Here is a 17,095-nt window from a genome sequence, read left to right as displayed (position 1 = left end):
GTATGTCCGTATTATGTCTGCTTAAGATCTGCTTTGTAAAAACGTCTTATAAACGTCTTAGGAAAAGCACTTTAACATACCTTCTAAATAATAAACATCTTACAGATATCTTCTTAATGCATATGACATCTGATAGAAGACGTCTCAGAGATGCATTTCATATAACACTCAGAAAATAGGTCTTGCAGATGTAACATCAAATAAATGTGCTATACGAGACGTATATTTACAATTATTTTCTTGGATTTTCTTGTACTAAAGGTTTTCCTTTTTACCAATAAATCAATCACAAGATCTCTTTATGTAGTGTGTTTTGGGGTCTTGTTTCGGTAAGTTTAATGGTGTTCTGTGTTGGTTCCCATCCACATAATACCATCCCACCAACGGAGCCCAACACATTACCATCAGAGATCCAAGGAGACCATTACAGTTCCTATTAAAAGCACTACAATTCCCGTTAGCCTATAACCAATCTATTAGAGTATCTGTTGTGTTCCTATTGTCTTTTGTCAGCAGCTTGAGAAGAAAGAACTGATAACAAGCCAGAGAGCAGGCGAAGCATCTCGAATATGCTGAGATTTCATGACTGAGCTCAAATAGTTGATGCAGTGGAGAGTCTCGTACCCGTGTAAGCTCTTTCTGCTTCTGTTTGTGTGAATCATTTTGCCGCAGGTCTGAAGCAGCACAGAAGCTGAACTGAGTAACCAGGAACACAGAGGCCTTTACTGTGTGACTGCGCCATCTTGTGTTTCCTCGGGTAGTGCGCGTCTCAGATGCCGCTTTTGCGCATGCGTGTTTGTGTAATTCGTTATACTGGTGATTCGTTTTATATGTATTATCAAAATGATAATTATTATAGTTTTGATTTTAGCTTTATTTAGTTGTATTAATATTTAAAATGAGCTTTTCTTTTTTATGTTAATGTGAGATACCATTTTAGTAACTTTTGGAGGCTATATGCTTTTGTCATTTTATAACTTATTTGTTTATTTTGTATGTTGCCATATACGGTTAATCATTTAAATTTTTTGTTTATAATTATAATTTGAGTGCTTTAAAAAAAGAATTCAACTTTTTGAAATAATATTTCAGTTTTACCTTTAGCAAAGTTTTTCTAATAATTTTAGGTCAATATTTTATTTGATTTCAATGAAGAGAAACGTTTTCAAAGTTTTAATTATAGTAAACTAATATAACCAAAATATCATCTCTCTCTCTTGGAAGGAGTCATTATATGTTTATGCATAATGTTGGTGCTTAATATACCAAATACCATTATTATATTGGATTCAATTTATTGTCATTACACACATACAAGTACAGTGTAATGAAATGTATTTTATATATCACATATATCAATATAATGGTTTTACATTTTAATACTTTAATTCCTTTTATATTTTACTCTTTTATTCATTTTATTTTATTGTATCTCCCTGTTGTATTATTTCAATATTATTTATTATTTCCGTATGCATTCACACTTGGTGATAAAGGGTTCTGATACCTATTGGTATCTTTTCAATTGTTTTAAGTTTGCTTAGTTTCTATTTATGTTGATCTAACTCTTTTTTAATTTTGAAAAACAAATCAGAGCTGTTATTTTTTCCACTATTAAAAAGGGTGTTAAAAGATGTTGAACACAAATAAATACACATCCCACTGTTTAGTGCTGGTAATCTTTAATGAGAAAACTTCCATTAAAATATACCTTCAACTCAAAATAATTCAGTGCAAATGAAGGGTTTGCAACAATAAAATAAGCAAAGGTACAAAATGAAACCAACAAAACAATACTCTCTGGATGAAACATACACACAACATACAAACATTTTCACTTGTGCCAAATAAAATTATTGAAATAAGGAGTGTGTTAATAAATTTCAATAGCAAAGCAACAGGTTCATCCAAAACATTATATAATATCACCTTGACAAAAGCAGCAAACCGTCCATACTGTAATAGCATTCAGCTGGATAAATACAGAAGGGAGGAGGACATCCACAGATTAATTTGACTCGACAGAGTTATGATAAAGATGTTTCTTGTGCCTAAGCTGGCATGATAAAGGCACAGATATGTACATTCCTCTGGATATCTAGGGCACATGTATCAGTCATCTGAAAGAAAGCTAATCTGGGATTCCGGCCATCATTTCAATCATGTTCAAGAAGTTTTTCAGAGCAAAATATTACGCAAGACAGCAACATAGAACATGTGTGCCTTTTTTGTAATTTAGTAAAAAATAAATAAACATGGAGTCTTCTTTTGGCTTGACACTATTAATACATAAAAACAAATGCAGGTTGTTGGTGAAAAACAACATGAGTAAAGCATGACGTAAAGGGAAACAAAACAAGACGGGAAAAAGTTGAATTGTCATTGAAAGTCAACCGAAAACTACGACAACAACTGACCTTTGCATGTGATGGGCTGCAGAGATGCAAAAAAAAGACACATAATAAAGTAAATACTGCACATATATAAACCATCAGTGGTCTGGAAGGGTGACCCATAGAAACAAAACACAACATTTTAAACAAAACAGGAATGTCTTAGAATATTTGAGCAGCTATGAATGTTTAGATACAGTTCATACATTGGATTTTATTAATTAAGGAATACTCTCATGATGTATAAATATTATAAACAATGTCATTTATGTTGGTGAGGCTCAGCTGGTAAAGCACGGCGCTAGCAACGCCAAGGTCGTAGGTTTGATCCCCATGGAAAAGACAAACTGATAGACTGTATAGCTCTGATGCACTGTGATTCACTTTGGATGCAACTGTACGCCAAATGCAAAATGTAATTCTCTTTTAATGAGGTTTCTGAGCCAACCTTCATTAACAACAGGCCAAATGTGTGTGTATAAACAACGTATGTGTGAATTATTGCGTGTGTGTGAAAAAAGGCTGATCTAACTATGATTATTTTGGCTGCTTATCACATTCCCACCGGGAGGGGCGATATGTATCGAGTCCAGGATTGGCCGCAGCACCTGACCAAATGGCCTGAGAGAGAAAAAACAACGAAAGAAAAAGAGAGCGAGAAAGAGGGAGCGTCAAATCCAGCGAAAACTGTGAAAATCACAGCTCTTCGTACATAAATTTTCAGCTTTTGAAATGTGACAGATGCAAATTGAGACACCATTACAGTCATACAATAACAAACAGAACCACACAAAAACATGTTCAGATCCAGATATATAAACAGTTAAAGTCTGCAATGTGAAGTTATTCTTTGCATGTATTTAATGGACACTAAACAGAAACTAATGAGAAAGAACTCCAGAAGATAAGCATCTGTGTGTCTATACACGTGTGTTTAGTACTCACGTGGATAGCACCTCGGAGGGCAGATCTGTGATATAGGAGGGAATTTTATTACCAGTCAGAAACTGGGCCACCTCATTGCTGAATGTGTTACAATTGTGTTCAAACAATCTGTACTTGTCCCCTCTGCAAAAACAGACAGAGAGATATAGAGAAAGAGATTTCAACAGCGTAATGATAACTTCGGAAAAATTGGAATACTGCTTTTATTTGAAATAAACACTAGTCAAAGACACACACACCTGTATGTTGTCTCTCCAAGAGAGGACAAATAGTCCATAAATATCTCTTCCGTCACCTCTGTATTTCCTAACTCAACCACTGTATCTGGAGGTCCAAGCATCGTCCCGCCCTGTAACACACATACTGTACATGCTATGCTGTACAAGCATAGCGTGCTTGTAGGCAGCCCAAAACAATACACACGTCTCTATTCCTAAAAGAAATTGGTCAAAAACAATCTGTCAATATACTCCATTCAAAGCCCGTCATGTATGGCCATGAAAAATGTTAGCATATAATATAATATTAAAGCCTGGTAATATTCTGTAGAGGCCTTTGAGCCGTGTTGGATGCATAAAGTGTAGCCGTGTGCTTTACCGGTGGGCAACTAGAGATCCCAGCACCACCATAGAAGAATTCTTCTCCATAGACCACTACAGACGTGTGCCTGCGTTTACATGCATTCACATGAAGAAAACACATACGGCTATAATACCACATACACATTATAACTGTTAATAGAATAACACATTATTGATTGTGTATTTAAAGCAACTTACCAAATCCCATCAAGCTGTTTTCCTGTTTATAAAAAAAATAATTACAATTAAAAACAACAAATAATGGAAAATCTAGTAGTAATGAAAAATGGGCTCATAAGTCGTAATATTTGAATATGTATAATAACATATGTTAATAGTTATAGCGCAAACGTATTTCGCTTTGATGCTGAAACGTTTTTTGAGTTAATAATAATAAAAGCATAATAATAAGAGAATTAACATCGAGTTCGTATTATCTTAGTAATATTTATACAACAGTAAAATCAGTTTATCCCGAAAAATTGACATTTTGAGGGCATGTGAATGCATTTCACGTTAATTAAGCATAATCCTCGGTATAAAATGACCCACGGTCGAGGCCACTAAGGCCCAGGCGCGATTTATAAATCCTACTAAAGCGAAGGATTCATTATTTAAATTTCTCAGCCAAGCCTTCGTCATTGGATGGTAACAACAAAACGTCACCACTTCATCCAAATAGGAAGTAGCCTTCGTCATAATGTAGCCAATCAACGTTACCCAATCCATATTCTCACGAAGCAAAAACGCCCACTTAACGGTGATCCTTTTTCATAGTAGGATTGTTAATTTCCCGAATCCTAGAGGCAGCGATATCAAGCATCGCTTACCTAACATTATCGGGCTGAGTTGTCGTGCCATTCCCCTCGACAGATCATAAATAAAGAGCTGCGCTCCAAACGTCGAGTCGTTTTGATCCATGTCTGCGCCGAGTCCGGGTGGCTGCCTGCCTGCCTTGATGTTATACCGGTTAACGATGTTCAAATGGTCGCGACTCTCTAAAATCTCGGTTCCGCAATATTCCTGCAAATCTAGGATTCTTTGTGAATCGAGAGCGTTAAGAATGCTGCATAAAAGAAAAGGCAACGTTATTTTAAAAGGCCGGCGAGATAGCCTCCGTCTTTTCCGAGCCCCGATAAAGACCTGCATTAAGTTAACGGCGCAAGCAACAGCACCATCTAGTGTACACACAAGTATTTATCTCCTGTTGTATGTTATAACTGTTACTTCATGTTGGGTATCTTTGAACTGTCTTAAGTTCTAGCAGAAGTGCGACTTAAATGTATATTTAAACGACATGCAAAATAACCTTCAATTTGGTTACATGTCGTGTACGATGTATGATATTCCATCATGTAAGCAAAAACGATTAAATGTGCCTGGTTTCATTTCTTTGACGCGTTGCCACGATTCAGATCGGCTATTTGTAGACATACTCTGGTTATTTGTCGTTTTTGAGCCAGCGTAGAGATTGTTAATACTCATCGTGTTCGATATGTTAATAAAATCAGCAATATGTAAGTTTCATTACATGGTACATGGATCTGCAGTCACGATTTAGCTCTGAATTGAATGGGATGCGTGCAGTCTGCGTTTGGTCCACCCGGCACTGAGTCTAATTTAAGTTTGGCTTTAGTCCTGATTCAGACCAGCAATGAGTGTAGCCAGCAAAAGTGATAGTGTTTGTTATGACATCATCAGGTAAATATGTAAAACATTTGAATTATACATCTATTTGCTGTGTCACATAACATTCGTACATTATTATTTTTCAATCATTTTAAGCAATTAAATAAAACTGCTCTTACAATTATCGCCCGCTAGATGGCCACTGTAGTCCTGCTGACACTTCTGGCAACGCGAAACTTGGAAGTTAGGGATCACTGTTGCCTGATCTCGCGATAATGCTTCTTTTAAAATGAGAGGCATTTCGTGGTGAGAGCGTCGGACAAACAGCGGACGCGAGAGGACGTTCGTGCTGTTGTTTTGTAAGTATCTGTGTTTTCGTTTTGCTATGCGTTCACTATTTATCTACTATATTCGTTATGTGTGTAGGCCAGGGACCCTAACATTTTAACAGTGGAGCCATGGTGTAGTTAGTTTAAACATGTTAACGTTACATGCAAGTGTTTCCGTGTGCCCCTAAACTTACAAGTATCTGAATTCAACATGTGCAACTATTACAATTTGTTATGAAAGCCATCAATATATTTTTTATAGTTGAGTTCATTATGATATGAAAATAGGAGCTTTGATTTGGGAAGGTAAGTTTTAACAACAAGACAATCCAAAGTGCTTTGCATAAGACATTATTAAAAGACAATATAAGCTGTGTCTCGTTCCGGAAGGATGCATCCTTGTGTCCTCCGGAGGTCTCATCCTAAAAGGATGCGGTTCACGGAGGACCCTCAATGTAGTCAAGTCAGCTTTATTTTACAATTTTCATTGTTACAAAGCTGCTGTACAAGAAAACATTGACCATAAGCAAAACATATAAGGTTATGCTAGTCAAAACACATGTCAAATATCAGACAGATTTTAAATTCCTATATGCAGTGTCAATGAAATAAAACTATAAAATTATAGCAGCCCCCCTGCCAGGGAAAAACAGTATTCACACGGTGGCGAGGAACCCAAAACTCCATTGGAGGAGCAAAAAAAACACAGAGGGAAACCAGTTCCCCTCTGGCAAAAGCTGCAGCCTCTGCACAAGCTCGACAGTGCTTGCACAACAAGATAAAATAAAAAAATAATTCGATTTTAGATTATCATTAGAATTATCAATTTAGAATTAAACCAGAAGTCCCTTATAGGGCATACTGGCAGGAAACGGTGATCGGTTGGTTGCAATTTGCAACCTTGCCGCTAGATGTTATTAACTGGACCTTTAACTACTGAACTACACATAATAAATCCAGTGATGGTGTTCTCTGTCTCATTTTATTCTATATGTCTGTCTGGTTTGGTCCTGCATTATATCGATAAAATAAACTTTAGTAAACAAAGACATCACCCAAAGGCCCTCCCATCAGACTCGCATCACTCTTTCGGTTTCAGAAAATAACAAAATCGCTAGTGCTTCTATTTAAATGTAAAATATATAATATCAGACGTTGTACTTGCAGGTGCATTGGATCATTGCCACGCATTATGTGTGCATGTTTTATTATGTCGGTTACTGTGATAGGGTAGTGAATAATTGTTTATGTAGCCTATACACAGTATATTAAAATATTCTGAAGACTTAGAATCTTATGTGCAGTATCTAAAGCAACCCATTAAAAGATTGGAGAAGGACAAAACAGCTGTTTATGGTAAGCATTTATAATAAGGTCTAATTTATAAATATGGGTTACAGCACAATGTAATATTTTGTATTTCTTAACCTTGGTTAATTGTAAAGTTCTACATTTATTACGTTTTAACAAATGAACAAAGAATCGTATTTTAATTACAATACATAGAAAGAAACCTCACCATGGCAGTTTATGATATCTTATTTACTTACAAATATTAATTAGTTACACTCTATGTTAACAGTCTGCCAACATTTTAAAGTAATTTCTTATAATATAGTGACACGATCACGTTTAAATAACATGTGAGCTAGTGTGTATAAACTCAAAACACTTAAACGAATATTAGCAGTCTCAGTGCACAAAACAGATAAACGCACAGATATAAATTTGTATGTTTAATATTTACATTTAGTCATTTAGCAGATGCTTTTATCCAAAGCGACTTGCAGAGAGTTCAGGGACCTCGATATGTCACACAGGAGCAATAATACAACAGGTGCTAATACAAAGTTACCAGTTTCAACAAAAGCCAGACCAATACCTGTTGAAAGAAAGTGGGAGTTTTTTTCTCATTTGTCTGTCAAGTATTCACAGTAGAGATGAGTTTAAAGTAGATTTTTGAATGTTGTTCGATATGTGGATGACCGGACCGAGTTAGGAGGAATGTTCCATAAGGAAGGAGTGATGTGATGTGAAGGAGAATGAACAGGAATGCAATTTACTGCCCTTATGAGAAGGCATTACAAGACACCTCTTGTTTGCTGTACGCAGGGTTCTTATGGGGTGTAGGAGAGTGTGATATATATAATATAGATATAAAGTCGCCAAACAAGACAGTACAGATAAACTTAAGTAGCTTACAAGGCTCAAGAACCCCTCCCTCCTTTTCTCCTACTGTCTACCAGTGGCGGCTGGTGAAAAATATTCTCGGTGGGGCTGTGCCATACTTTTTTGTTTCCGTAACCATCGCAATAAAATTTAACACAAACTGCAGGACAGCAGTGCTCAGTGAAATAGTCAGTAATTATTTAATGCCAATATTAAAAAGTTGAGGCATTCGTACACAAAAACATAAACATCATGATGCACAAACACAAGCCTTTTATTTGCATTTAAACTGAACTTGTAAACAATTGACTATTTCTACATATAAGTAACATCTTTTGGAAAGGCTGTTGGTGCCATTGGTAGTAAATAGGCAACACAATATGCATGCTGTCAGAACAGAGTGGAAAGTGGACAATAACATTAAATTATTATAAAGTTTATAGGAATTCTTACACTGTATAAAGGATGTATAATATAGAAATGGATATCAAGTGGCTGAACTCAAACCTTTGACTGGAAGAATAGCATTAAGTATTTTATGATCAAACTAAATGTAACTAATTGTTAATGTGCTCCAGAACTGCAACAATTAATTGATACAAAACATATATACAGTAATATTAGCAAACACACTATTAAAATTTTTTAGAGTACCATATATAACTGAATGATTTTTATGCTAAGGTCAACTATATACAAAGAAACGTGTGTGTGTGTGTGTGTGTGTGTGTGTGTGAAGCTACGGGAGAAGCCGCGCATATACTGCTTCCCTTTTTCGCTAGCCTGCTGTTTGATTGAGAGGTCAGGTTGATCTGGGCCCAGCTCTTTCACCCGAACTTTCTCCGACAAAGTTCTCCTCTCAAACGGATCTTGGAGGAGAGATTTCACCGAGTTAGGGTTGGGTCTTGGAGGAGTAACGTCCGCGCTCGCCATTGTCGTTTAGTAAAAATGGCGCCCCTAGAGCCCAGTCCTTATTTTATCAGGGCTTGGGGCGATAAAATGATCGCCCTTCTTGGATTCTATTTAAGAACGCTGATTGGCTAAATTTTATGTCATACATTCATATCTTAAATTAGCAATTGGCTTAACTGCTACATAGACCCGCCTCCTTGGGGCGCTTTCTCTATCGCCCCAGAGCTGATGAAGCGGTCAGACAGGCAGAGGAAAGGTTGCAAATATGATTTTGTATCATATTTTACATGTATTACTGGGTGCATTCCATATTTAAAACACACAAATATTGACATACTGATGTTTTTCTCATTATTATTACTATTTTTGTTTTAATTGTTTTAATTTTTTTTTTTGTGGCTTAAGGGGGGCGGCGCCCTAGCGCCCTCTATTGGCCGGCCGCCACTGCTGTCTACCTAACTGTCGTTTCTAAAAATGAAACTTAAACAGGTATGAACGCTGTGAGAAGAGAGTGGGAGTGGGCAGGGCACTAGAGAAAAGGATCCGATTCCATATCTTAAAATATATTAGTCATTACAAAAATTACAGAAACCACTAAATGTAATATGAGTATTTTTTTTAAATAAAATGCAAATATAACTGCTCTAGTTGAAATATGACCACATTTGAAGAGATTGTCCTCAGGTCACGGTACCGCATTCCCTGACACAGACTGCCTCCATGTCCAAATTATACTTTTATATATAATTATTGGAATGTGTTTTTGCAACTCCTGGTTAGTGTTCTGCTTTTTCTTCATTTATCCATCAGATTACTATCATGTGCTGTGAACGCCTCTCTCTCTGAAGGTCATATAGAAACACACCAGGCGCTGTCATGAAAAATTTGGAGAAATGTCTTCTCATTGGTCAAGAAAACACAATCTCATGAATTATTATGAGACACCTAGTTTTCTCTGTAATAACTTACAGTTGCTAACATTGTTTTATGATGTGCAGCACAACTTACTCTGTTAACATCTAAATAAATGTTGTTTGGTGTTTCGTAAAACACTTTAAATGACACAAGCGCATTTTATTACAACGGGATTTCATCTATACGGGAAGAGTTGCTTTACCCTGCGGTGATGTCATTTTCAATTAATATGAAAGTGACTCGTAAGATTATTATTATTATAAGAACGTTTTAAAAAGTTATATGTTGCACAGACATAGTGTGCCTCCAAGCATAAGAGAATGATAAAAATAAGGAAAACATTTTTCTCATGTATGATGTGATGATCCAACCGCACCAGACAGAAGATGAGAGGTGATGTACAAATAAAACCAACTATTCACATTTTCCTTAAGGTTCATTGTTGTTTGTTTGTTTAAAAAAGTAAACCAAATAAAGGGTTAACCTTTTTATTTGCTATTGATTTTCATTAGATTTATAAAGTTATTAGTTATTTACATTTTTATTTTGTCATTCTTTATATTTTTCTCTTATTGTCTCAATTTTTTGTGGACAGTTTTCCTTTATTTATATCATTATCATAACCGATAATATTTAACTGCATTGCATTTATAACATTTTATTTTGATCTCGTATTTTTCAGACTTCTTAAAGTTGTTTTGATGGGAAAAAGTATTCTTCTGCCATTATTTAGTTTTCTATGTATTTCGGATTATTAGCTGACGACTGGTCTATTATGGTTAGACGTCTAATAGATTTTCACTGGCAGCCCAAATTCAGTCTAGTTTTAGCCTAGACCCATATTCCCTGTCTGTTAGACGTATACATGTAGTCGTTCAATAGCTGTCTAATTGATGACTCTATTCTATTCTTGGTCTATAGTAAGACGTCTATTAGATTTTCACTGACAGCCCAAATTTCGCCTAGCTCGTTTTATAGACAAGAAATTGCTTACTGGGTGTTGTCATCCCTGTTATAAATCCCTAGCGCAAGTACGTCGGTAAAACGTCGGCTAAAGATCTGGAGACATCTGCTGTGTTAAAACATTTGCTGAACATCTTATAAAGAGCAGTTTTACATCCAATCTAAAGACTTGGGTTGATGCTTTGTTGGATGAGCGTAAATATCCTGTCGTGTACATAATATATACATTTTCTTCATTAAGGTGTTAAACAGGTAAAAGGTCTACAGCTTTGTTATATCATGATCAAATAAACCGCAAGTGTTTAAAGAGTTTACCGGCGATGTGCAGAAGTTCGGGAATGATGTGCGCTGGAATTCTCAAGAAATCCACAGGGCTTTTTTGGGGAATTCTCCTGGCGCTGATTCCGGGAAGGACTCATTGTCGTTCGCTATCAGCGCACAGTACGCTGTATTTCTCGGAAAATTTAATACTCTTTTGCTTTTACTTTTTTTTGCCGATCGCTATGTCTAGTTCTTTACATCATCCCCCGCAATGAACCGTCACCGTCATTAACTTTAAAGTGACTCATCGCATCAGCGCGCCGTTATCGCGCAGGGAAAGACCACCTTTTCCCGTCTCTCGTTTCCATTTCTTGGCAAAAACAGTCGCGCTCCTCCGGCGGCGCGCGCGAACTCTCGTGGCTACCCGCGTGCGGTGCAGCGCAAAGGGGACGGACGGAGATGGTGGGCGCGCGCGCGCAGAGCGTGCACGCGCCGAGCAAAGCCAGTGCGTACATGTGTCGCAGATTTTAAAACTCAGAGAGAACTGGAACATCTGCGGACGCGCAGGTACACCGAGAGCACAACTGGCTTTAAAGCAAGACGAGCTCCTCCCGAGTCTCATCGCAGTGCTTAGGCGCTGTTTCATCCCCGAAAGAGGAGGAAAGGACATCCTAAACTCCATCCGAATCCTCTGCGCTGGATGATCTCATAAACATGGAGCTTATATCGATAGGAGAGCAAGTGTTTGCCGTGGAGTCAATAACGAAAAAAAGGATAAGAAAGGTAAACAACGTTGCCATTGCTTATGAAAAACGCGCGTTGTTCTCATCACGGAACGCAGTGTGTTGTGCATGCCCGGTTACTTTCTGTTTTGAAATGATGCATATCTGCACAGTTTTCTGCCGTGGCCAGTTCAGCAATGAGTCACGAGTGAATGAAACGCCTGCATAACATTTCGGAACTTTATCGTTGCACGTCGCGTGCAAACCGCAAAGCATGGCGTGACAGATAACTTGCACTGTTTTTACGCATCTTCTGAAGTTTGCGAATTTTCTACCCTCTCACTTGAATCGCAAGTGCGATGGATGGAGGGGGGGGGGGGTGGATGAGAACCGAGCGCGTGTCATCATCGACATCGATGCGCGTTTGGCTCGAAAAATCGCGGCATTTAGAAGCTACGCAGTTTATTTATACGCATGCGGGGTCAAGGGTAGGGGAAGAGGATGACGGTTCTGCGCGATGCAGATGTCAAAATAAAAAAGCAACGGCAAGATTGCACAAGATTTGAACAGAATATATAGGTCGTGTTTATTAATAGACCACGCGCGAGCAAGTACCTCCAATCGGTAGGTGTTTGTTTTATTTAATATGATTTCGTGCACGTTATAAAGCCTGATGCTGGCTGCTGTTGCAACCCACAGTAATAGCAAGTGATGATGGTGATGACTAAGATCATGACTAACGCGGCATGTGCACGCGGGTTTCGTAGCGTAAAGACCGTCGCCGCTCCGCACGTTGCACTAAAATGTGAGTTGTTTACGCGTTTCCATGGCCCCACCTATTTCCATCCCGTTCCTGAAACGCGCGTTTTAAAGGCACTCACCCGCTGTGACGTCACGCACAACATGTGCCGTTTTTATCCGGAATATTCTTCCCTGTCAAAATACTACCCGGCGCTCACATCTTAAAGAGACAGGCGCGATTTCCCAAATCCCTACAATGTACGCGCATCATGGATTTGGAATTGTGACGTATGCCTCCCTCTGAACTTTTAAAGTGAACGTGATCTTTTTTCGTTCCTGTCATTTCAGGGAAATGTGGAATATCTGCTGAAGTGGCAAGGGTGGTCCCCTAAGTAAGTTTCAATAGAAAGTTGATCATTGGTGGTTTTATAAAAGGCAATTATTTCTATACGAACAAGATTATGTGCATACGAATCTCACTTGTCCAGGTCATATTTGACACAAAAAAGATCGTGTTAAATAACACAGCGTGCATGAAAGAGTTTTACCTGCATGCTGGTCCAATATTCTGATCTGACTGTCTGTGGGACTGACAGGTACAGCACCTGGGAACCAGAGGAAAACATACTGGACCCTCGTCTTGTCGTCGCCTACGAAGAAAAGTAAGTCATTCTCTTGTTACTAGAGGTTAATGATGGGAAAAAGTGACATACATTATTTTGATTGTCACTTTATTTACATTCCTGTTTTTTTAACAGAGAAGAGAAAGAAAGAGCGCTGGCTTATAAGAGAAAAGGCCTGAGACCACGTCGTATTGTATTGCGGGTATGAGTCTCATCTTCATTTTTTATTTTTAGGTAGCAGTTTCTGTGATGTTTAGGTCCTTTCAATGTTTATTGTAATTAATTATTTAAAAAGCTGTAACGCATACATTTTCCCTGAAATAATATTTGAGCTTTTGCGATAATGTACCTAAGTATAAGGCCCAAAAATGTTATATTGATTTGTATATCAAATATCAAAGAATCAGATACAGATTCCAGTCCTTCCAAACATTCCAGTATTTCAAGAAATCGTTCGTCATCTTTTACTAATTTTCTAACCAAGATGAGATCTCATCTTAAAAAAGAGAATGTCCACGCTGGTCTATTCGATACAATAAGAGTGGATGGGGACCAGGGGCTGATAAGCTGTAAAAGGAGAAAAAAAAATCACCATAGAAATAAAGTCCTGTGCACTTATAAATCCAAAGCCATACAATAGATACAATAAGTTGCTAATTAATAGAAAGACTTTACAGTCACTGGCACTTTCATTGTAAAGCAAGCACATTTTGTGCACATTTAGCTATAACTTTCTAAAAAATTGTATGTAAATCTTTACTTTTTAGATTCGATGTGCTAAAGTGTCCTAGAACCTCTGCATTGGATCCGGAAAGATCTGGGAATGAGCATTTTTATTTGTGTCCGATATTGGCTTCAGTTTCCAAATTTGCCGTAGCGTCCACGGGGGGCTGTACTTGATTCTTTCCTCTTGTGACACAACAAAAGCATATCAGTGGAGCCTTTTTGCATATGACAAGTATCTGCAACCTCTGATAAAACTAACCTCCACCCTAACAGAACATCTACCCAATGGACCTACGAAGTGCCCACAAGGTTCTGGAAAAACCAGTTCCAAGAATCCGTCTTTCACTTTCCCGTTCCGTGGAGCTTGATCAGATCGGACGGCGCTGTAGAGAGGGCTACCGTCGCTTAGAAAAACGCAGGTCCAGAATCACGGTTGATGTTAAGCCTTTCCAGCAACGAACAAGAAGCCCAGTTTCTTCAAAAGACTCTAGAGAGAAAGAGTGGGATGGAGACGAGGAAAATGAGCAGATGAAAAAAAGAAATCAGATGACAATCAATGATGAAAACACAGACGTGAACCAGGACATTCCAAGTGGTAGGTGTTTTGCGGCATCGATACGACAACTGTTGCTAAGATACACTCGGTGTAGCATATTCAGGGGTCATGAGAGCCACATGAAAAATATCGTTTAAAATCTTTTTGTTAAAAAAGCGATGGTGATAAGTGTGTAAATAAGGTGTTTTTCCTGATTTTAGTTTTGTCAGGCCAAGACCTATCTGAGGGCTACAACTCTTCGACAGAAGAAGGACCAATAATCACCATCAGGAAAACCGAGAACTGCCAGTCCAGTTTAGACCACAGTGAGAAACCAATCGAAGACACTTGCCTTATGACAGGTCTAGTTTTAGGAGCAACAGATGGACTTGAAAACCGTACAATAACCGAAACACAACTGACAGTCCCAGTCACAAACACTGCAGGGGTTGGCGACTCCGAACGGGTAGCACACGACGCAACAAACACTGACCAATCACTACAAAACAGTACCAACTTAGAAACGAAAATGGAAGGTGTGCTTGACAAAATACAAAACAGACCTTCGGTTATCGAGGTACATATGAGTCCGAAACAGGAGATGATGATAAGAGAAACAGGTCAGTCAGACACTCCAGCGGTCGATGACGAAAAAGAGATGGATGTTGAGGTCACGGAAGAATGTAACTCAACATTTCAGGTCCCGACTGACAAATCACAGGCTTCCGCCACCATCGCAGTGCATCTTGGGAAAGTAACTGTGACTAAAGTAACGATTAATTCCCTGACCGTGACCTTTAAAGAGGCCATGAGCGCGGAAGGATTTTTTAGCGACTGCGGGCTTGAGTTGTAAGTCGACCAAAGGGACCGTTGCAATAGATTTATGTAAATGTAGACAGGACCTGTTCGCAGTAGTGAAGCAGATATTGTTTGTCTAAGCAAGCGTTTCCTTCCATGTCATTGTAGTCAAGTATCTTTTGAAGGAGGACATTTCTGACTTTATTCAGTAATGCTCTATGTGAAGAGTTCAGTAGCATGTTACAACTTTCCACATCTGTACCACTACGTGTCCATCAGCCGGAGTTATTGCACTAACAGTGAGGAGGAAAAACATTTAAGCTCAGAAACAAAACTACTGTTTGACAAATTGCCTTGTCCTGTGACCAACCAGGTGGGAAAGAGAAAGGACGCCTGGCTTTGTTTTCAGATATTCTTCCTTGTCTCTTCTGAGGCCTTTGTGCATTTTTAAAGAGACCGTATTGGTTTACATTCACAACTGCTACAGCAGACGCTTTCGTAGAACTTGTTCTGAATCTGAACATACGTGCGTTAGGTGTTGCTTAAAGCATGGCAGAAATCGAAGCAAAACTAAATTATGTTTTGGTCATGATAGTAGTTGAACATGGCTTGTCAAGACTTGTTGTTATACACCTACACTTTCCACTTGTATTTACAGTGAATAAACTGGAGAAAATGTTGTGGGTGATCTTTTATTTATTTGCAAGTTACAGAATGAGAGGCTAGTTATAAAATAATGGATCAGTCTATGGTGTTAGCCATTACTAAAATATGACAAAACCAGCTGAATGTACATCATTATTTTTATCTAACAGTTTACATTGGTTAAAAGAAGGATCATTTCTTTACCTCATGAAAATACTCCTAACTATTGTATAACCAACCATTTAAAAGCCTTTATAAAGCACATTATAACTACCTTCATCTTAAAAACGTTTCATTACCTTACCTCAATGCTCAATGGTACGCTTATAGTAACGGTTTATAAACTGAGCTGTCGGCCAGGTATCATTTTGCAGAAATTACTTCAAGAAATGACTTTTGTGTGACTTCAACCCACGAAAAGGTATGTTAAGTAACCTGCACTGTTAGGTTTAAAACAGAGATGACGATAGAGAGGCAAAAGTTAAAATAACAGCATTTTGGTGCAAATAAATCTTCAAATATTGCTTTTGAACTAGTCGAATACAAATGAATAGTTCAGATGTGAAACACAAGGAGCAATGTGGAGATTTCAGCAGCATCTAGCGGTGACGTTCCAAATCGCTCCCCGCTTTTGAAGAACTATGGCAGCTCTCACTGGACCAAGACATAGTCTCGTTTTCACTTATTTGGCGAAGAAGATACGAATTTACGAAAAAAAAACCGCTCTGAAGATCAGTTTGTCTGTTTAGGGCTACTGTAGAAACAACATGGCAAATTTCACTTAGGGGACCCGCAGTGTATGTAGATAGAAATAGCTCATTGTAAGGTAATAAAAACATAATGCTTCATTATGTAAGGTCTGAAGACATAGTTATGTATATAATATTGCACATCTGTCAATAGATCATCTAAATGTCTCCTACATAGACATTTCAGACCGTTCAAAGTGTGGTATTTAGCATGTTTTGAAGCTAAATTATTTGAGTAGTTTTTTTAGGCTTTTAGAGGGTTTAAAACTATTCAAAATCTTACACAATTATCAAACCACTTGGATTACCAGGCCATCTCCACAGTTCATTTTACCACCTCGAGGATCATTTACAGAAGCATCGGGCTGAACGTCTAGCATCTTTGACAGCTGGCTGATGAGTCAACTATGACCAGCCTAACATCACACATTTATCAAACCAACCCCAAAAGCGCTGTCA

General features: G+C 38.0%; 2 protein-coding genes across 2 annotated transcripts; one reads left to right on the top strand and one right to left on the bottom strand.

Moving 5' to 3' along the window:
• Window positions 1–1,658: 1,658 nt before the first annotated feature.
• On the bottom strand, window positions 1,659–5,086 carry desi1a (desumoylating isopeptidase 1a). The gene is made up of 6 exons (XM_079456960.1): window positions 4,750–5,086; window positions 4,118–4,139; window positions 3,936–4,005; window positions 3,578–3,687; window positions 3,339–3,461; window positions 1,659–3,014 (listed from the first exon to the last, which is right to left on the bottom strand). Exons 1-6 carry the CDS (start codon window positions 5,066–5,068, stop codon window positions 2,921–2,923), a joined length of 738 nt encoding a protein of 245 aa, XP_079313086.1. The 5' UTR covers window positions 5,069–5,086; the 3' UTR covers window positions 1,659–2,920.
• A 6,462-nt stretch (window positions 5,087–11,548) lies between these two features.
• Window positions 11,549–15,923, top strand: cbx7a (chromobox homolog 7a). Its single transcript, XM_079456954.1, has 6 exons — window positions 11,549–11,880; window positions 12,909–12,952; window positions 13,157–13,222; window positions 13,319–13,385; window positions 14,183–14,504; window positions 14,666–15,923. Exons 1-6 carry the CDS (start codon window positions 11,812–11,814, stop codon window positions 15,295–15,297), a joined length of 1,200 nt encoding a protein of 399 aa, XP_079313080.1. The 5' UTR covers window positions 11,549–11,811; the 3' UTR covers window positions 15,298–15,923.
• Window positions 15,924–17,095: the final 1,172 nt, after the last annotated feature.

Source organism: Barbatula barbatula (assembly GCF_947034865.1).
Source record: "Barbatula barbatula genome assembly, chromosome: 5".
Lineage (NCBI taxonomy): Eukaryota > Metazoa > Chordata > Actinopteri > Cypriniformes > Nemacheilidae > Barbatula > Barbatula barbatula.
The sequence above is the reverse complement of the archived record's forward strand: the minus strand, read 5'-3'. Positions and strand labels throughout refer to the sequence as shown.